General features: G+C 39.8%; 1 protein-coding gene across 1 annotated transcript in view; it reads left to right on the plus strand.

Annotated features, from left to right (window-relative positions):
* Positions 1-22,833, plus strand: part of LOC122779784 (actin-binding LIM protein 3-like) — a 64,065-nt gene that overhangs the window by 29,301 nt on the left and 11,931 nt on the right. The window contains exons 4-15 of the mRNA XM_044042391.1: positions 3,235-3,399; positions 10,000-10,183; positions 11,047-11,159; positions 12,628-12,754; positions 12,931-13,024; positions 13,450-13,537; positions 18,054-18,112; positions 19,089-19,169; positions 20,196-20,369; positions 20,498-20,527; positions 21,836-21,947; positions 22,136-22,240. Coding sequence (XP_043898326.1) covers positions 3,235-3,399; positions 10,000-10,183; positions 11,047-11,159; positions 12,628-12,754; positions 12,931-13,024; positions 13,450-13,537; positions 18,054-18,112; positions 19,089-19,169; positions 20,196-20,369; positions 20,498-20,527; positions 21,836-21,947; positions 22,136-22,240 — 1,332 coding nt within the window. The remainder of the gene's footprint in view (positions 1-3,234; positions 3,400-9,999; positions 10,184-11,046; positions 11,160-12,627; positions 12,755-12,930; positions 13,025-13,449; positions 13,538-18,053; positions 18,113-19,088; positions 19,170-20,195; positions 20,370-20,497; positions 20,528-21,835; positions 21,948-22,135; positions 22,241-22,833) is intronic.

Raw genomic sequence — 22,833 nt, forward strand, 5'->3', positions numbered from 1 at the left:
GTGTTTCTAACCTCGCTGACAGCATCCATCACTATTTATATCAGATCATGATTGACAGATTGTGTTGCTCTAATGACAGAGAGTGGTGTGTATGGACTGATAAAGATTTCCGTGGTACTTGTTTTCTTCTGTGTTACTGATCAAACATTTCTGTTCACAGAAAATCTCTCTAGAATTCCCCTATTGCAGAAAAGGTTGTGATAGCTGAGATATTTGGAAGTAAACAGAGGAAATCTTCTGTTTTTTGTTAGTGCGGCCGAGGTTTTATTAAAATATCTAAACAGATTTTTATTAACGTGAAACCTTTACCTTTGATTTGATACTTCCTAATAATATTTGTATCTTGGTTTCACCCCCACATAATCTCAATGATGTCAGTGTCAACCCCCATGCTGAGTGACTGTAACCCCAAAGAAAATCTCTGTGAGAAAAAGAGTGGGATTATCAACATTTGCCTGACTGGATTATTGGTTGACACCAAGGGAGAGTTTATTGGTTTCTATTCAGGCAGTTTTCCACGAGGTCAAAGGTCAGAATAAATATGTGATGCTGTGATATGTGATATAATATTTCATGGTGTTCTCTGAAGCGCTCTCCCTATGAGGATGTTTTTTTTTAAGAAATTATTATATCATTGATTATTGCCAATACACATACTGTATTGCCAATACCTCATCATATGCGAGGAAAATATTGCACATTATAAAAAGTCAAAATAGAGCCAAGAAATACAAGGCAGGTTAACTGACATGGAGTCAAAAGGATTCTTTAATACTGTGTGTTTTGATGTCGTAGATTAGTGGTTCCCAACCTGGAGGTCAGGACCCTTTAAAGGGTCACAATGTAAATCTCATGGGTTACATATGTTCTAATTTGTGTGTTTTTCGTTTGAATAACTGAAGAGGTTTCTCTGATTATGACCCCTCTGCAGCACAAAATTAAAGTGTGGCTTGAATAGTTTGACTCACTATTATTTTATCCATCCATCCATTTTCCATCTCTTTATCCTCCACACGAGGGTCACGGGGAGTGCCGTGCCAATCTCAGCTGACATAGAGCGACAGGCGGGGTGCACCCTGGACACCCATCCACTCTCACACTCACACCTATGGTCAATTCGGAGTGTCCAATGTACCTAATCCCCATATTGCATGTTTTTGGAGTGTTGGAGGAAGCCGGAGAACCCGGAGGAAACCCACATACACACGGGGAGAACATGCAAACTCCATGCAGAAAGGCCCTCGTTCCAACTGGGTCTTCTTGCTAACCACGACACCAACCGTGTGGCCCCCCAATTATATTCTTTTGAATGTTGATGATAAAAAGAACATGTCTGCTAACTATTAATAACTGACTATTAATAACAGAGACACAACAATACCGCAATCTCTCTCTTTCACACACACACACACACACACACACACACACACACACACACAGGTGGCTTGGAATTTTCTGTGTGTGGTTCCAGACTTTGTGTTGTCATCTGGCTACAGCAGCCGATGCCCTTCTTTGGCATGGCACACACACAGACAGACACCACACACACACACACACACACACACACACATGCACACACTAGGACACAGCCTAACAAGCATTATCCCGACCTTAACCATGACCAGTTAATGTCTAATCATAATCTTAACCTAACCACTGTATTTATATATATATATATATATATATATATATATATATATATATATATATATATATATATATATATATATATATATATATACATATACATATATGTACACACACACACACACACAGAGGGAGAGAGGGATAATATCATTTATTAGAAAACATTTCTGTCCTAGTTTTTAGCTTCTTTCTTTTTTTAAACTCCTGACATTTAAAGATCCACAACCCTCTGTCTCTCCCCTGCTGTCATCAGCTTAACCTGCCAACATGTTCAAATATTATGGGAAGGCTGCAGATTTCAGCGTCATAGAATTCTTGTCATTTGTATTTAACTGTTGCAGCAAATCAGTCACATCAGTTCTGCTCTGTGTGTGTGTGTGTGTGTGTACTTGTAAATGTAGTTTTGTGAGGACAACTGAGATTACACCTGCACAGTGAGGACAGTTTGGAAAGTGAAGTTTACTTAGTTTAAGGGTAAGGTTTTGACTTAGGTTCAAGATTAGTGTAATTGGTGAAGGTAAGTTAGGTTGTAGCTGGTTATGAGATAAGCTTTTGGTTGCCTGTTTAGGACATTTTCTGGCCTTATCAGGACCAGTAGTTGTCATTGAGACCAAATCCTGGTTCTAATGAGGCAGAACCTCATTACTGAGCAAGGGGATAAGATTAAGGCTAAGATTTGAAGTTAAGGTGAGGGTTAGGCATTAACTAGTTATGAGTGTCCTCAGAAGAATAGCTGTGCAAAACTGTGTGTGTGTGTGTACATGCATTTATATCTTTGTGAGGTCCAGAAAATGTACAAACCCATCTTTCTAAGGACATTTTGACCTTGTGGGGACATTTTTCCTGGGCCCCACAACTGTATGGGTTTTATTCAGGGTCAGGATTGGGATTAGATTAGGGTTCGGGTAGTTGTGATGGTTAAGATCAAGGTAAAGGGCAAGGGAACGCATTCTGTCCATGACGTGTCCTCAAAAAGACATGAAAACAATTGTATGTGTGTGTGAAGAAGCACTTGTTTCACTAAGAGGGATTTGACCAGTTTCACAAGTGAGGACGGACGAGGTTTAATCCCCAAACGACCTCACTGTGCCCTTCCCTGTCCCGTCAGTGTCTGTCTTTCTATCATCCATATTATTCTGCTTCATGTTTATCTTTTAGGTTTCAAAAGCTTTATTGACCTATGCTCCTAAAAGCAAATTCAAATTTGAACAAAATGTAGACGTGTTAAACACGACATCAGCATTTGTCTTGAAACATGAAGCACAGTCAGCCTCTCTCTAATCTAATCTCTAATCTTGACAGCGTGACAGACTTTCCAGCAAAGTCAATTGCTCGTCTTCATTTCCGCTGAGTGTGAATGTGATTCATTATTCAATATTTATATAATATAAGAAAACATCCAATTTGTGAAAAATGATGCATAGTTACCTAGTGTATATAACTTTACTTTATGTTAGACAAATCTGAGCTAATATTTCACATTCTTTATTATACCATAAATCAAAAAAAAAAAAGAGCATACGTGAAGGAAAAGGCTTGAAAATGACAAGAACTGACATGTTTTTAAATAATCTTCCCTCTCAACAGTTCAGTACCAGTCTGGTCTTTATGGAGGAAACAACAACAGCAGCTCTCCTCTCTCCAGCCGTGCAAATTCGCCCATCGTGTGCGAGCGCTGTGGGGAGGTCTGTCGTGGGGAGGTTGTGCGTGTCAAGAACACACACTTCCATGTTCACTGTTTCACCTGCCAAGGTAAAAAAAAAAACCCAAAAAACTCCACACTCTTACACACAAATATGCTGCACATCATTCCAGTAGCACACTCAGTGTTTTATATTCATTTATTTTTTCAGTCTTGGACTAATGCACAGGGTGACATTTGCATAATTAAATATTTAATAATGACCAGTTGTGAGACAAGGAGGAAACAGCAACGACCGGATCAATCATAGCTTGATGCAGTTTTCTCTGGAAAGGAAACTGAGCCACGACTTAGAATCAAAAATACTGCAATGTATTTTTAATTTGAACAAGTTTTTGAGGTTTGAATTTTGACTTTCTTTATTAAGTTTAAACAGATATTCCACTTAGTGCATGTCTCCCCTCATGTCTGCTGGGTTTGTCTTGTGGTTTAGTGAATTAGAAACTCAAATATTCTACTCTAGGTTATTTTGATGCCCTTTGTTCGCCCAGTGATCAGCTGGTCACTCTCTTTAAGATGAATCTTCTTGGATTTCTTGGAAGTGTGTGAAAGAGTGCTTGTGTTTATTTCGCGCCTGAAATTATAATCTGGCCAAAAGTAAAAGCAGAGGCAGTTCCACCGCCCAAACATCATTTTTATTATCCATGAGTGTCCTTGTAGTAAAGTGTAATTACATGTGTGTACATGTACATACACATCCAGGTCTTAAAAATAACCCCAGCTGCAGAAAACAACATGTAATGTTGGTTTACTTGTTGACTGTTCAGTGGAATCACTAATTCCCTTTTTGCTAATGGACCGTGGGGTTGAGTCGACATCAGCTGATGAAGTGGACAAGTCAAACACAAGCGTCCCCTTGTGTTTGACTTTGTTCAGTCCTTTTTCTTTCTCACTCTTCTTTCCCTTTTTGTGTTTGTTTGTAGCTTCAAAGATATCATGTGTGTCTGTGTGATAAACAATTAGATTAGATAGACTGAAATTGAACTCTTTTTGACAAAAAGAGTCCATATATATGTATATATATATACATATATATATATATAATATAATTTGACAGGTCTAGAGGTTCACTTACCTTTTCTTCCACCATTTTAATTGTTTAATGAGTGTGTTTCATAATGAAAATCATAAAAGCAAGCGATAATGTGCAATCAAATATTAACCTTGTACAAACAAGGAGACATAATAAGTAATCGTTTGCAGTTGTGGTTTTGGGGGAAACTGTCTTGACAAACTTATTTCCCGTCATAGCAAAGCAATGACGGGATTCAAAATTCCAACAAGGCTGAAGACAACAGAAAAATGCGGCTCTGTAAATAGTATCTTTTTGCTCTCATAAAATCTCTAATGAATTATGAAACATGCCCATAAATTTGGCCTCATTCTACGCTGAATGATGCCAGTTTTTGGATTATTATCTTCACATCCTGCTGGGTATGCAACTGTGTAGTCACAGCTCATAAAATCAAAAGCTTGACTATTTAAAACTCGGTGTTAATATTGTAGCCAAAATCCAGTCAACGTGTAATCCCTCAGTTAGAATACAGACTGGTTCCTCTTGCCCCGCCTCCTCCATGTTTGATCTATCCGTCAATCCCGATCACACTCATGCTAATGCAAAGAAGCTCCAGCGTGGAAATCCATCCCACTTTGATGATGCGTATAAATGAGGGAAGACAGTGACAGGACGGCAGACGTGTGCTGGACAGACAGGTCGATAGCCTCATTGATACCTCCCCTGGGTCCTCCTGTCTCTCCTTCTCTCCCTCCTCATCCTCGAACCTTCACTTTGCTGTCTGCTTCCCTTTCTCCTCACACATGATGCTTTCTCTGTATTCAGCTTCCTCTAATCTGTCCCCAGACGTCCATGTTGCCTTTGGTCTCTTCTCTCTGTGTCTCCTCTCTGCCTCATGTCTAACATAATCCTTCCTTCTTCTCTCCTCCCCTCAGTAAAATGAGTGGCGTACATCATCTATGACCTTAGAGTGTCTTTTTTTATTAAGAAGCACTTCATGCACGACGAGAACAAACAAATAGTCTGATCCACAGTGTGAACTGAGATATTGTACAAGACAAGGCCGCGAGTCTGTCACAGCATTCAAACTCAATTCTTTGGCACTTTTTTTGGATCTTCATCTCTTTGAAGGTGATTCACAACAAGATACAGATACAGATCACTTTGTTTATCCCCTCAGGGCGGTTTCCACAGATTCACACGGCATTTGGGAGGGAACGTACTATATTATATAAAATCTATAATATTTTATATATAAAATATAAATATACAATATTTTATATATAAAATATTATATATAAAATCTATAATATTTTATATATAAAATCTATAATATTTTATATATAAAATATATAATATTTTATATATAAAATATAAATATATAATATTATATATATAAAATATATAATATTTTATATATAAAATATATAATATTTTTATATATAAAATGTATAATATTTTATATATAAAATATAAATCTATAATATTTTATATATAAAATCTATAATATTTTATATATAAAATATAAATATACAATATTTTATATATAAAATATTATATATAAAATCTATAGTGTTTTATATATAAAATCTATAATATTTTATATATAAAATGTAAATATATAATATTATATATATGAAATATATAATATTTTTATATATAAAATGTATAATATTTTATATATAAAATATAAATATATAATATTTTATATATAATATTTATATATATATTAAAAAAAATTACATAAAAACTATATTAAAAGTGCGACAGTGTTGACCCAAACTGGGCTAAAAATACAGATAATAAACACTACATAGGCTAAAAATATAGTGATAAATACCTTGAATGAATGTACACCATATTTACTTTGGTAATATGTGTTTCCAATGATGGATATTGGACCTGTCAACGTGGATAGTAAACCCCCGACAGCATCTGAAATGTGTTTGTGTGGAAGAGAAAATGTCAGGAGAGAATCTGAGAAAAACTGCTCTTTTATCAGTATGAGCTCACGTCCAGTCACACAGCAGTCACGGATGGTCTGGCATTTGCTTCTGAACAGACTTCAAGGACACACTGTGCGGCACCAAGCGCCGTATCAGCTCAGCTGTGCAGCACTTTTCTTTTGTGCGTACGCCGCCTTTGCATGAGCATTTGCACAGTGGGTCAGTGTGCTGCTGCTGCTGCTGCTGCTTCTGCTGCTGCTTATGCTGCTGCTTCTGCCCGTGTCTGTGTATCCTCCAGGAGTTTTGTGTTTTTTGTGCATATTTGTTTTGGTATTTTTTCCATTTAAGTCACAGTTTCTTTCCTCTGCTTCAGCCGCTGGCAGTGAACAAAAGAATCATTATCTGCTGCGTCGCTGCCAAATGTGTGCGTTTATGCGTATGTGTGTGCAGAACTGAGGCACTTCTGTCTAATAGGCCACAAATCAATGTTAACAGAGGAAAAGCATTTAAAGACTTCACATCCTCAGACGAACTGCAGCTGAACTTGCCCTCTGATGTGCACGAGAGGGGAGAAGTATTCACAAAGAAGAATCCAAAATGCAAAAAAAGATGGCTTTAAATACACACAATCAAACACTGAGTCCCTCATTTTGTTTTCATAGCAGCAAAAGCAATCGTTCGGACTCCAGATTTAGTCAATGAATGTAGCACGGCTAAATCACTGTGAAGCTCTGTGACTCTGTCTTAACTCCTGCACGGCAACTGTCCACGTTCTGCTGACTCAGCGCACAGCGCAGAGACGAAATGTAGAAAACCTTCAGGGTTTTGGAAGACAGATGGGACCAGGGAAGGTCAGGGGGAGGTCACGAGGTCACACAGTGACTGACAATTCTTTGAAAACGGCAAGGTTTTTTTTCCCCAACTCTTAGGTGAAGACTGAAATGTCATGTGACAAAGATGGCAGCCGAACGGGTCACGCCCTCGTTTATATTCCGCGATTCTCCGCAGTGACATTTTCTGCTGCTTCTAACGTGATTACACTGTAAATCTGTGACATGAAGTCTTCAGTTTAATGAAATCGTTTAGGTTAAACTGTTCAAGAGGTCGTATCATGTTCATACAGCCTTTTTATGGTCGTACATGTGTTAATAACCCGTGGCACTCATTGACTTACCGGTCAGGTCATTTCTTCTAGAACTAGACCAATGAAAGACAGAGAAAAATACAACTAATGGTCTATATTATTAATAACATAGGATTAAATTTGCCTCATTGGAAACTAATATGGATTATGGTTATTTTAGCACAGTTATTTTAAATTTGGCCTTTGATCTGAAATCCAAATATCGCTTAAGTCCCTCGGGAGACGCCAGGTCTGAACAGCTCCTGCGCTTTCCTGATTTCCTCCACAGCTTAATAGTTTATCACCATTTACAGACAGCGATGAATGTGTGAATTCTATCAGCAGGGTGTGAAAGGATGAGAGGGACAAGAAATGGGCATGTGTGTGTTTATTTGGCCTCTGCCTTGTACGTACTTTAAACTGTCCTTCTGTTAAACAGTGCACGTTCCACGGCTTTCCACAATATTTCATACAATATTCAGAAATAACACGTGAATAGCTACATGCTACACAGAATAAAATGTTTGTAAAAAGAAAAGTCTGTAAAGGAATCCACTTTACTACAATGTTACCTTAATGTCTTTAGGCTTTCAGTAGATTAAATTAGGCAGCTCTACTGTCTGGCTTGCTCTCGTTCTCTCTTTCTCTTTGTGTGTGTGTGTGTGTGAGACATTTAACACAGAGGCTTGGATCAGATCAGATCCATTCACTCCTCTGGGTTTAGAGCCATTAGCTTAATTAGAGGCCAGACGTTCAGTTCATTCACTGTCAGATATCTTGATCCGCTGGCCGACTTTCAGACGTCCAACTTGTAGCACGTATAGAGCAGCTTGTATCACGGCGTCTCTCTGTATCCTGCAGATTATACTGTACCTGTGGGTAAATCTCGTCTCTGACAGCATCAGTGATTCGATTCATATTTGGGACTTAACCCTTTCACACTTAAGCCTCAAAATGTCTGTCTCTGCTTTTGCCTATTTTTCCAAAATAACTTCCAATATCTGGCAGCTACTGTATGTACAATTTACTGGATGTTAAAATAGTGTATTTACGATTTAAAATGACGAAAAAAAAACACTGTCGTTGAACATGAACACCAGATTGCGTGTGTTAAATTGGAAATTTGGAAACTACTTTTTTCCCTGGCTCCCTGCAAAAGCGCGAGTGAAATTACCGTAATAACCACAGCTTAGTTTGACGTGCAACTTCTCATCCTTCAGAAACAATTTGAATTTTTCCGATCGCGTAATTACGGTAACGTAAAGTGTGCTTGCGCGAATGTGTCGTCTGCGATACGTTTGGTGTTAAAGGCATAAAGTGATGGTATTATATTATTACGAGGATTTCCATTCGTGTTCATGCTTTTATGTCATTTTATGACATAGGAGGAAGCTTCTAGTTCACTGACGCAAATCCCTGCACAGGCCATTTTAATGTGCCTGAGCAAACAGCTCAGCAGAGGCTTCCTCACCCACGGCACAGCCGGGGCAGAGCAATCGTTTGCTTGAAAGATTCTACGAATTTTGCTAAGCACAAGCCGTACGTCACGCTGTGTGTAAACAGTGGAGTAAACACAGTGTGCGTTTATGAGTTTCCATGGAAAAATAACAATTTACAGTTAGTCAGTGTGCATATTGTGTAGGTAACAATATTTACATGTGCAGAATTAACCATGACATAATGGCCAAACTAACAGATTAGAAGGTTACTGTTCTAATCCCCCCCCCCAAACCAGATTATAGTATTAACCCTTCAGAGGTCGCGCAGGACAACAGGCTGCACTCTCAACAATCCCACGCCAACAATAACTGCACACACACATACACACAAACCATGTTTAACATCAACTCGTCTCAACCTCTAGATTAGTGGATTAATGATGTTTTTTTTTTAAAAATGGCACACATATTAGTCATTACTGTGGTATTTTTATATATGGTTATAGCAATTTATTTTACACATCTTAATCCTAAACTGCCCGGATTTTTAATCTGTGCTTGTGCTTGTGCTTGTGCACTGCCACATAGTGAGTAGGTGTATTTAAGTTTCCCCTCTAATTCATCGTATTCGATTTAACAGTGGCAGTGCACAGAATTAGCCAAGATGCTTTTGTCATCTCTAGTATTAATCATAACTTTGACTCAGTAACACACAAGAAGACAATAAAATGCATTTTGTAAAGCCTCGAGGTGTGTTGTGTAAGTTGTGTATGATTCTCACGGCAATTTGACAAGGATGCACCTCAGATTTAGTGATGTTAACTTAAAAATGATGGATTATCGGTCATATACGTTGAAATTGCTATTTAAATTTGAGAACCATTAATCGTTCAGTCCCTCTCTGATTATTTATATTTAAAAAAAGAAAAAGTGACTCAAGCATTCTTGCCTTTCTGCATGGCATTTGCATGTTCTCCCTGTGTGTGTGTCCAAAAACATGCAGATTTGGCAAATTGGACCCTCTAAATTGACCATAGGGTTGTTTGTCTTTATGTGGTCCCGTGATGGACTGGATAAAGAAGGATGGAAGTGAACCAACTCCATGTTTGCCCTCTCCGTCTGTTCAGTGTGCGGCTGTGACTTGGTGCACTCGGGTTTCTTCCACCACTCCGGTGAGTACATCTGCACCGAGGATTACCAGCGGCTCTACGGGACCCAGTGTGACAGCTGTGGGCAGTACATCACTGGAGAGGTGGTGTCGGCCCTGGGGAGAACGTACCACCCTCACTGCTTCGTCTGCAGCATCTGCAGGTAATCACGTAATATATAGAAGACCACTGGCTGCTCTCTTTAATCATCATATTCAGTGCATTACATAAATCTCCTATTGGCTTTAGTTCAGTTCACTTAAAGTTATGAAAGCGGTCGTTTTGAGTGTGACTGGCGAGGCAGCACAGTCAATATATAAAAAGGGCTAACGGTCACTCAGTGTTTTCACTGTAAAGACGGCTCATTAGGTTTTTAGTTTGCTTTGAGTTTTTGGACCCAGTTCCCCCGTGAGCGCGTGTGAGGACCCACTCTGCTAATAAGAAAACGGTCCGCTCGGATTACAAATGAAGCTTATTCATGCTGAGTCAAAAAGAAAAGAAATGAGTTTTTGGCTGGACCACAACAACAGGACAAGAAAAGCACTACAAACGTGACTGACTGGCTGATTCCTGAGCAGAATAGTGTTTTTTTCCCACTCTGTGGGGAGTGAGACGTGATTGGATAAATGCGACAAATCTATCCAAGGGAAGCTCGGCGTCTCCGGGAGTCGATGGAGCAGTGGGTGGGCGCAGACCCGAGGCTGATGCATGATGATTGGAGGAACTGTCTGAAAGGTGGAACCAATTCTTTTCATTTATAGGGTTGTAGAACTCTGCGGGGTTTCTAGAAACAAAGAAACCATCACGTTCTCAACCATCACTATATAAATACAGACAAATAATAAAGACACAGCAGAGATACCTGCACCAGGAGAGGGTGAGAGGGTGAGAGGGTGAGAGGTGAAATTGTCTAACTTGCCCTTTAAGCGGCATGAGGAGAAGACTTTGAATTTCTGGGCTGTTGTATCTACATACACAAGATCAGAGAAATGTTCTGTGTGTGTGTGTGTGTGTGTGTGTTCACAGGAGTCCTTTCCCAATTGGTGACAGGGTGACCTTCTGTGGGAAGAAGTGTGTGTGTCAGCAGTGCTCACACTCTCTGAGCAGCGACAAGCCCGTCAAGGTCCATGGACCAAGCTGTAAGGAAACACACACACACACACACACACACACACACACACATTTAAACTGCACTCACTAGAGCTGTGTAGATTATTTGTGCTTCAAATTTAAAAGCAAACTACAGCGTAGCATACATATTGCCATTATGATGTAGAGCAGATAATGAGTGCCAGACAAGAGGAAAGACAACAGGATATATATATATTTTTTTTTTTTTAAATATCAAGAGAATAACCTTGGACATTATCCCTAAGGGCCCATCCAAAAAATGACACCAACCTTCTGAAGATTATTCTGGCAACGGGCAGAAAAAGACAAAACTCGACTCTTGTTTCCAGAGAAACGGCCTCACTGCTGCCATTTATTTTTACGATATTGTTAATTATCTACATTCTACTGAGCAGACGACCCACTCGTTTTTTTTTACCTCCAGGAACAACTTGGAGAGGAATGCCGGAGAACATGGTGCAATGACTTAGCCAATAAACCCCATCTCCTCACATAATGGCACGTGCTATGTGTGATATTTTCATTTTAACACCTTAGATCGTCCCATGAGCTCGTTTCCGTGGGTGTTTTTGTCGTTGTTGTGCATCGAGTATTTATTTTTGTGAGATAAGAGAGAACTAAATACTTTTTTAAATCTTCCATTTGGAGAATAAAGTCAATATTACAACAGTTAATGTTACATACTGTGGTTTTACCATTTTATACATTTTACGAGGACTATATTCATGCACTATTTACTGTAGTAGGAAAGTGTTTGAATAAACAATGAAGGAACTCCATTGAGTCACCCAACACTGACTCTCTGATATAAGACTTTTTTTTTTTTTAAACACCAGTGGAGAATGAATAAATGATGCCTAAAATACAGTATATGAGATTTTTAGGTGGATTTCTTCAAAACGAAAAAAGAAATATCAAGTTATCAAGAAATATCTGTCTAAAATGAAAGAAAAAAAAAGATTTGTTAACATCTATCTGCTGAAAAAATGCTTATTTTATATCTTAGTGAGGACACATCATTGACTTAATGCATTTTTTAAACAGCTTACCTTGACCTAACTGTAATTCTAACCCTATATAACCCTCATAGCTCTTCTTCTTAGGACAATGAATTGACATCCATTCATTTGTTCAACCTAAACAAATCCCCAATCTTAACTTAGCCACGATTCAAATCTCCGCCCCCAACTTCACCAGTTCCTCCAGGTTTTGGTCTCTCTCACACACACACACACACACACAGAGGGTGGCCTGCTGCTCCAGGTCGTACTGTGGCCTGGTTTTAGTCGTTCCATCTGGTCAGGGCCGTAACTGTGAAGACAGAAGAGGGGGATGAGGATGTGAGGAGGAGGAGGAGAAGAGAGAATAGGACAAGGATGGACAGTATGATGATGAAGAAAGCTGCTCTCATGTTTCTTGTGTGCTTTTTTCATTTGTGTATTTGTGTATTTGTGTTTCCTCGTCTCTCCTCTCCAGACTGTGCAGGCTGCGGTGAGGAGATCAAACAGGGTCAGTCTCTGCTGGCTCTGGAGAGACAGTGGCACGTCAGTTGCTTTAAATGCCGAACTTGCGGCCGTGCGCTCACTGCAGAATACATCAGCAAGTAGGTGGCTCAGACAGACGATAAACTATATATTTGTTTTTTAAATAAATGCTATTTAAAGCAAAGTTACACAGCAGATAAGATCTTCTGCTTTAATTGACATACGTGACAACATACGTGACAGTGTTTTATATGAAAAGTGCTGTTTAAACAGTTTCCTCTCTCATTTCCTGCAGGGATGGAATCCCGTACTGTGAGTCCGACTACCACACTCAGTTCGGGATCAGGTGCGAGGGCTGCAGCAGGTACATCAGCGGCCGAGTGCTGGAGGTGAGAGCGCGCGTCCAATTACTTTATTCCAAAATGTGTGTGTGTGACAGTTGCGTTGTGTTCAAGGCAAAATGTGAACATGTTTGTGTTTTTTTTTATTTTTTCTCCGTGTGAAAAATGTGTGGGTTTGTACGTGTGTCTATTAAAAGCCGCAGCTGCCCCTCTCTAAGAGACTCAAGTGTTTGCCACGTCTTTGGAAAGAACCAACAAAGCAACACTTCCATCTCCTCCATGGCCTATTCTTACTGTGCCTCCTCATTCTTCAATCCTCATTGTTCCTTTATCGCCACTGTGTCCTGGTTCCCTCATTTCTGTCACCTGCTCTTGCTTCTCTATTGGTCATTTATTTTCCTCTCCTCTCCTCTCCTCTCCTCTCCTCTCCTCTCCTCTCCTCTCCTCTCTCCTCTCCTCTATCTCTGCTGCAGGCTGGCGGGAAGCGCTACCACCCCAAATGTGCCAGGTGTGCCCGCTGTCACATGATGTTCCTGGAAGGAGAGGAAATGTACCTGACAGGTGAGGGTGGAGAGTGGCACCAGACACTACGACACACACACTATAAATGCATATATAGATATTTATATATAGATAGTACACAAAGGTGCGTCTGTATTCTTACAGCCAACAGGCATAAAAATAGATCTGTAGCATCTATTGAATCAGCTGTTCCCCGCACATATCCAGATGGCCCATCATGTGTGTGTGTGTGTGTGTTTATACTCGTATTTCTTACGTCTTTGGGACCGAGAAACACCAAGCTTGCAGGAACGGTAGTCCTCGTATGGATTAAAACCTGGTCCGAATGAGGCAGAACCTTATTTCTCAGGAACTGGTTTCAGTGTACTCACTAAGATATGGAAGATATGGCTGCTCCACACACCTTTAAAGGGCCTTTTGAGGATTAAGACTTGGTTTCAGGGTTAAGGTTAGAATCAGGTTTTAGTTTAGGTTAGGGTAAGGAATGCTTTATGTCTATGAGTGTCCACACCAAGAATGAAAAACCAGCATGTGTGTGTGTGTGTGTGAGAGAGAGAAGGATACAGCCACCTGATAAATGGCCTCTTTTTAACAAAGTACCATTATGTAGGTTATTGATCTCACATATAACACTCGTTACTACATTTGGTGACAAAGACACACACACACACACACACAGTGTCAGTGGCCTCCGTCCTCGTTCCACGCAAAGATTGGAGTCCATTAGCTCTCGAGCCCTGTCTCTGCCGCCGCCGCGTCCATTACTCTGTGCTGTCACTGGCAGAATTAATCTGAATGAACCTGGCCGAGCGCCAGAGGTTTAAATTGTTTTCTCTGTGCGATTGTGGTAATTAATGTAAATAAGCTCAGTCGCTGGTTCACGCACAGGCTGGTGTGAGTGCACTGTCGGTGAACCTGCTCCACACAAGTGTCGTTTTCTTTGTGCGTTCTGCTCAACGGTCTTTGAATTATTCAACCGAATGACGCGCAAATTTGGTTCATTATCGTTTGTTTGCAATCGCGTCAAGGCGTAAATGTGCTGCGTTATCAGACTAATGTTTACATTACACATGTTTATATTATGCAAAGGGCGATGCTGAAATGGCGTTACGTTGTGCAAACCTGTAGAGTTAAGCTGCCTTTCATTTTCACTCAGGCCAATGTTAATGAGCTCTGAAATGATCAGTTAACTCATTATCTCCATTTGTCATTCCTCTTCACCAGGGCTGCAGCATTTAATCGATTAAAAATTCACTAAAATGGTTTATTACCAACTATTTTGATAGTTGATTAATTATCTTTGTGTGATTTCAGCTTCTTAAATGTGAGTATGTTGCTTTCTTAGCTCCTTTGTGGATGTAAATTGATTATATTTGTGCCCAAAACATGTATTTGAGTGACGTCGCCATTTCGAGTTTGGGGAAAAAGTGATGGATTTTTTATTTTCTTACCTTTTTTGAAAAAATAATACGAAAATAATGATTCAGATGGAAACCACAGACAACAATTCAAAGTTCAAATTCAATTCTCAGTTTTATAAAGTGCAATTAGCAGATTGCTAAGTCTGCAATTGAAATGTTTAAAATAAAAAAAACAAAAAATCAGTACATAAATATAGTATCTCATTGTAATCCTTCATCTTGGAGCTTGACTTTTGTCATAAAATATGTCAATTAATTACTGCTAATTACTGGCAACCAGTTAACACTATTATACAGGAAAATTCTAAATAAACACAGCTGATATGGAAGAATAAACCTTGAGTTCACCATGTTGGAAAGTGTTATATCATACTCTTGTACATAAAGGCCTCACCTGGATGTAATTGTAATTCTGTTTTATTAACTGTACACAAAAGACAATCACCTCCCACTAAATAAATCACAGTGCGGTGAATGTTTAGGTTCAGCAGATTCAATGTGAAGCTAATGTACCAACATATGCTTCTGGCTCAGTGTGTCCCGCAGTCGCCGCACAGGTCGACACCTCCTGTTTCACTTCATTGACATTCTGCTGCCGTGCTCATGGCCACCAGTAAAACACAGCATTTGCATATTGCACTTTAACTTCCCGTGTGTGTGTGTGTGTGTGTGTGTGTGTGTGTGTGTGTGTGTGTGTGTGTGTGTTTAATCCACGCCTGTAAATATAGTCTGTGTCATTCTGTATTTCTGTGGATGCACGTTTTCTTAAGTACAAGAACACAGGTGTGTGTTCTACTTCCTCAGGACCTTTGCTGACTTAAACACTGACTGTGTTAGGACCACATGGAGACCAAAACCTGGTCCTAAAGAGGTAGAACCGCATTTCTTTGTTGAGATTAGGGATAACACTTTGTTAAAACTGTCCAAATTAATGGAAGTCAATGCAGAGTCTGTAAGAGGATAGCTGTGCAGACCTGTGTGTGTGTGTGTGTGTGTGTGTGTGTGCGCGCTGAGCTCCAGTGAGTTGCCTCAAGGTTACATTCACTCCCTTTGATGACTTCAGACATGTAGGAGGGCTAAGCAATCTCGCTCGTAAGACACACTCAATTACGTCTCTCACACACTCAAGCATGCACGCGCACACACACACACACACACACACACACACAATCTCATGAGACATATCAAGAATAAGAAGTGGCATGTGTGTGTGTACGTGTGTGTGTGTGAAGTGGAAAACAAATGTATGAACTGTATTAATGTCTTTTTAAATTTCACTCTCAATAATCTTTGTCATAATTCAGGCTGCTAAAACCAAATATTACTGTGCTTTTATTTTAATATAAGACACGGACATGAAAAGCAAACGGATCATCAGAAATTAAAATATACTGTAGTTACATTAATTTAGATTTTTTATTTTTAATATTTAGCCTTTATTTTCTTTCATAAACACTCAACAATTTTCCATCCCTTAAAACCGGGGTCTCAAGCTCAAATGACCCGAGGGCCAATGAGTGTCTCGTTTGGTCAGTCTGAGGAAGTGGAACAAATATCATAGAAATAGTCATATTTATGATGATATTTCACATCATTTCAAAATAAAAGCTTTTGTTTTGATATGGAACGATACATTGTTTACAGTATTAACATATTTATGATGCAAAATGCATCTTTTCATTTAAAAAGATTTACACTGGCTGCCTTCACCTGTTCTCTTGAATATCACTGGTCAGTTTATTAACCTCAGTTTTGTTTTTCCACACTTTGAAGGACTATTTTTGTTGTGAGGAATTTCAGTAAAACCAAGTTAATAAATAGTTAATAAAAAGTCTCTTCGGCTGAATCCCTTTGTATGTTTTCGATTCTCCTCATCCAAGAAAAAAACACATCCCAAGTCCAAGGCCATACATCTCCTGGGCAGCAGGGTTGGACAGCGTGGGTGGGACTGGGCTGCACTGAATCACCACACATGGTTTCTGTCTCCAGTATTGATTTTGTGTGTGGGAGTGTGTGAGAGTGAGTGTGTGTGTGTGTGTGTGTGTGTGTGTGTGTGTGTGTGTCATGCTGCCTTTTACCTCTGTGTACCTGTTCTCATATGTTCATGTATTTACATATTTGTATGTGTGCTTGTATTTGTTACTGGGCGTTTTCTGGTCCTTACAGAGACCAAAACCTGGTCCTAATGAGAGACAGAACCTAAGCTCTGTGGAGCTGGTTACGTTTGGAGCTAAGATTTTAAATGCAGTTAGGTTAAGGTTAGGGTTTTTATTAACTGGTTAAGACATTGTTTAGGTTGGTCTAAATGAATGGAAGTCAATGCGTGTCCTTAGAAGGATAGCTGTGTGAACCTGTGTGTGTATATTAGAGTCATGATCAGTTAAGTCCAGGCCTGAGTATATGATACAGAGTCAGCATGTGTGTGTGTGTGTGTGTGTCATTATCACTATCAGATCCATATAACATCCTGACATTAGTGCTTTATTGATATGAATTTGATCTACTGTAATAGCCTTTCATTCATTTCCTCTCCGTCTTCTCCTGCTCTCCTCCCTCCCTTCCTTCGTGCTCTTGTTTTCCCTCTCCTCCTTCTCTTGACACCTTCCCTATTCCTCCCTCTGTCTGTCTCTCCTCCGTCCTCTCCAACTGTTGGACCTGCGGCGCTGCGTAACAGCTGCTTATGTTTTTATGCGCCGTTCTCTCCGCCTCTTCCTGTGACTCGTGATTTGTGTTCCACTTTTCGTATGAGTTATTGCACATGAGAGGAGAAAAAAAGAAGAGCTTCTCTCGGCCGATGAAGAGTTGCGGGATCATAAAAGTCCACTGAAGAACTGACATTAGCATCTTTGAAGCGACACTATATTAGAATAGTCTTCCTCTTTGTTGGTGTGTGTGTGGGAGAGAGGAAGACTCACATCCTCACATCCTCTGACCTTAAACCAGACAAACCACCTCCACACGGCTCATGCCCTGCCTCCTGTGTGTGTGTGTGTGTGTTTTGTTGATCGATGGTGATGCACTTGAGAAAGGCCGATTTTCCTTTCACAGGATCCACTGAAACTGTTTGGCTGCTGCCTACACAATGGACAAAGAGAATTGAGCTTAAATGTGTGTGTGTGTGTGTGTGTGTGCAGGTTCAGAGGTTTGGCACCCCATGTGTAAAGAAGCAGCTCGACTGGAGAGAAAACTGAGGGTGAGCGCTGCTGAAAATACCACCAACCTCCTGCTCTGTCCCTCTGTTTCTGTTCTCTTTCTCCTCATCGTTCACCGTGTTACGTTCTTCAGTCTAATTTTTATTATTGTATTCTTTTGATCTGATTTATTTATTTATTTATTTTAAGAAACTTAAGCAAAGCCATTCTGCTGATGAATGCATATAATCAGGGTAAAAAATGCTGTTACATGAGTGCACATGTCGTGTGTAACAACGTGTAGTATACCACAATAATATATAGCACTACAGAAAACTGTTTTTATTTTGTTTTTTTTACTTCAGCAGCTACGTGTTTACATACAAATGTATGATCTTTTTACAAGAGTTTCTGCTCAGGTTTAGCGTTAAGAGCATCGACTGCTCACTTTTTCACTCCCTGGAGAAAATAGCTACAAGTTAAAGTTAAAGTAAGTTAAAGTTCAACCATGTTAATGAAAAGATAGATTAGTGTTTTTTTTTCTTTCATTCACACTTGAATTTAGAAGAACACGTGGTAGATAAACATGTATCAGCTTTCACCTTTTTAGTAATAACAAATACAACTGATAAAATATGCTTTAGGGCTGGGAGATGTGACCAAAAAACCTTATCACACACACAAAAAAAGAGTTTTAAATATCTTAAAGGAATGTTAAAGATACATTAACAATCTCCGATGTGTAAACTCTAGGTGAGATTATATTATACTTAATTATACTTGTGTATAACTTATTATATGAGGGATATTCAGCTGCAACAGGTAACAACATATAATGTGACTGAATTTCACACACTGTACCTTTAATTGTGGTTTTAAACTTTTAAATAGATAGAAATCAACACATCATATACAAAAATATGGTATTAATATAAATTGATATTGATTTATTGAATTATTAATACTCTGCTGTTTCTAATCTAACTCTACTTTGACCTTGGGCTTCGTCGTTCTGACTCTTGCATTTGTCCCCACCAGCTGAGACGTACCTCAGAGACGGCGTCCATTTCTCCCCCAGGCTCCTCCCCCCTGTTCGGCTCCCCTCACCGCCTCATCTGTGTGAGTATCCGCCGCTGCCGTGGTAACGCCCTCAGCTGCCACTGTCACTGCTGTCAATCATTAATAACAGACAGACAGACAGACAGACAGACAGACAGCTCAGAGTCAGAGGATGATCACATGACGATCACACACTGTCGTCTGAGTCACTTATAATGAGAATAGTTTAAATATTAAGCCTTTCAATTGAGAACTGCGCCATCAAATCTGATAAAACAATGTGTATTTTAGTTTTTCCACCATGGTGCAGTGTTTGAAGTGGGAAAAAAATTAATAAATCATTAAACACTAAATGAAGAAAATAAATAAAATATACCATATGATGTCAGTAATATTCATAACAGCTATTTATTTAAATATTCAGTCTATATTAAAATAAATGAAAACTGGACTTGCGTTTCACATTTTGCCAACTTTATTATTATCTTTAACATTTCCAACAATTATTTAAACTTTAAGCACACAGACCATCTTATGTGGTGTTCTATTATTATGATGTTCTTCCACGACACAACTGTGGCATAAAGTTAGTGAATATAACTAAAAATGCTTCAAATACTTAATAATAGATATTGTTGTTGTTCTTCTCCTCCCGTCAGCGGATCATCTGCCTGATAGCTATTGTTCTTGTTTAAGAATAAAATATAAAACCTCTAGACACTAGAAACAAACACTAGGCTCTCATGACAAGTGATTATTCTGGGCCATAATAATGAATTGGACAGATAAACATAAACAGAGTAAACTGACATGCTAGTACTTAAAATAGTAAAATTAAAAGTGTACTGTGTACTGTGTACTGCGTACAGACAGTTCCGGGCCAACATATATCTAAGACACTGATGTACTGTTAATTATTATTTAATGATCTTTTATAGGACTGTGTCAACACTTTAATCTAATATACTGTATTTATATTATTACTAATAACACCTTTTTGTTTTCTTATTCTGTCCACTAAATCTCCCCCTCTCTCTCTCTCTCTCTCTCCCTCTCCCTCCCTCCCTCACCCTCTCTCGGTCACAGTCTAAGGCCAACACTGGTGTGTGTGACTATAAGCAGATGGCAGCTGTGCCCAGGGTCAAAGCCATGTATGACATCCAGCAGCCGGACATCATCCCTTATCAATCTGACCACACGCACACGCACACGCACACGCACCTTTCAGACGACACTCTGGAGCCGTTCAGCTGTGCACAGGTAAACACACACACACACACAGTCATTGAAAGTTAAACATAAAACTACCACCTTTAATAATCAATGATTTTTGAAGGTTTTGTTTTTATACATATTTTACATTTTTATTCTTTATTCTACTTTTATAGTCACTGCGCTCCTTATCACCATACTCTCATGTAAGTAACTCCATTCATCCACCCATCCATTCATCCATTCATCCATCCACCCATCCAACCACCCACCCATCCATCCTTCCACCGACCCAGCCACCAACCCATCCATCGTCCTTTCATCCACCCATCTACCATCTATTCAGCTTTCTACCATCTTTCCATCCATCTATCCCTCACCCATCCATCTACACATCCATTCATCCATCCATCCATCATTCATTCACCCATCCATCATCCCCCATCCCTCATCCATCCATCCCTCACCCATCCATCCATTCATCCATCATCCATCCATTCCTCAACCAACCCTCAATTCATTCATCGATGCATCAATCCACCCATCCATTCATCACCACCCATTTATCCATCTATCCCTCACCCATTCATCCACCCATCCATCCGTTCATCCACCCTCACCCATCCATCCATCCATCTACCCATCCATTCATCCATCCATTCCTCCACCCACCCATCATCCATTTATCTATCTATCCCTCACCCATTCATCCACCATCCACCGTTCATCCACCCATCCATCCATCCATCTACCCATCCATCCACCCACCCAACCATCATCCATCCATCTATCTATCCCTCACCCATTCATCCACCCATCCACTGTTCATCCACCCACCCACCATTCATCCATTCATCCATTCATCCATCTGGTGCATTTCTTATCCACACCACGTGAGGTTCATCACTGCACACACTGGTGCTCGCAGTAAGTCACCGGCCAAGTTTAAAGGCCGTCAGGTGAAACCTGCACACAGTTATGTGATGAACGGGCAGATAGACAGACAGAAAGATGTTTATAGATGGCAAATCTTCTTGCTTTCATTATTTTTTAGTTTTGACATTTTATTAATATCTCTGTACATGTCACCTCTCAATATAGTCGTCCCAGTAATGGAATTAAATTTACATGTATTTATTTATTTGATGTTACAGATGAATGAGCACTTACATAGACTTATGCCAGATTGTAGCCATAGGTTCATTGTTTATCCATCTGAAATGAATAAACAACACAGTAAAACAGACATTATTACATTATTACTTTAGCACTTACACATCACAGATACTAAGTGACATTAACAATGTAAACAACCATTGCTATATACTGTATATAATGAGGTATATTCCATGTATAGAAAGCAATCTGCACATGGTCCACAGACCTTGTTTGTCCTCGTCCAGATTTTCACCAGTATTTTTAATGAGATAAAGTTGGAGGTGATAAACTGCTCCTCTGAACAACAGCACCCCCGTCTCTCCGTCTCTCTCTCTGTCCCTCTCTGTCTTCTCCAGGATGGTTTGGACGGCGCTGACTTGAGGACGAGGCGTTCCTCCAGCTCTGCCTTCACTGACTCTCCTGCGCACAGTCGCCACGGAGGGTCCCCGCTGCATTATTATCTCCCCGGTAATGTGCCCGCTCAAGCAAAGACGCACACTCACACATGCATACGCATACGCAGGGTGTGCCGGAAAACCACACACGCGTTTACACACACACGTCAGTTGTGTTTGTGATTTCTGTTTTGGGGACGTGGGCCATTCTGTGCCTCATGCTTTGGTCTCTGTCACTGTGATTGGCTGCGCTGACTGCAGGCAGCGAGAGTGGCAGGAGTTCACCTTATTACAGTCAGCCAGAGCCCCGGTGTGCCTCACCCAACACCGCCACCCTCCAAGCCCCCAAGCATTTCCATGTGCCAGGTAGGACGTCACCCATGACACTGATACTAACCTGAGCTTCCCCCAGTTAAGATCCAAACCGACCCGTCCTACTAGCATGTAGGTTAACATGTCAATAGGAGTCCAGTCTAACCAGTCATCACCCACATGTTGTGATTTAAAGGTCCAGTGTGCAATAATTAGTCGATCTGGAACTCGTTTGTTTTCCTCACCAACATCCGACAAGGTATCTAACATTTGTCAGATTATCTCTGACATATTACGAACAAGTTCCAGATGGAAAACTCAGTAGCCAATCAGCAGGCGGCTTCCTAAGCCACGCCCATAGACAGAATGCAAACAGAAACCCAGAGAGTGCAAAGACATTGCAAACACAAAGTGTATTTTCAAACAAAATAAAAAACAATCATTTTGAATGATTTCATCAATATTTTATTTGTAATTTGTGTATTTTGATTTTGTGGTTCATTTATGATTCATAAGTGTTGTTTGCTCATATTGACACAAATCTAATTCCATAGTTTTATTGGCAGAAGTAAAATATAATAAACATTTAATAAGGTTGTATTCATCTTGCACCGTCTTGCAACACCGTGATTCTACGGCAGCCTGAA

Source organism: Solea senegalensis, linkage group LG13, assembly GCF_019176455.1.
Source record: "Solea senegalensis isolate Sse05_10M linkage group LG13, IFAPA_SoseM_1, whole genome shotgun sequence".
Classification (NCBI taxonomy): domain Eukaryota; kingdom Metazoa; phylum Chordata; class Actinopteri; order Pleuronectiformes; family Soleidae; genus Solea; species Solea senegalensis.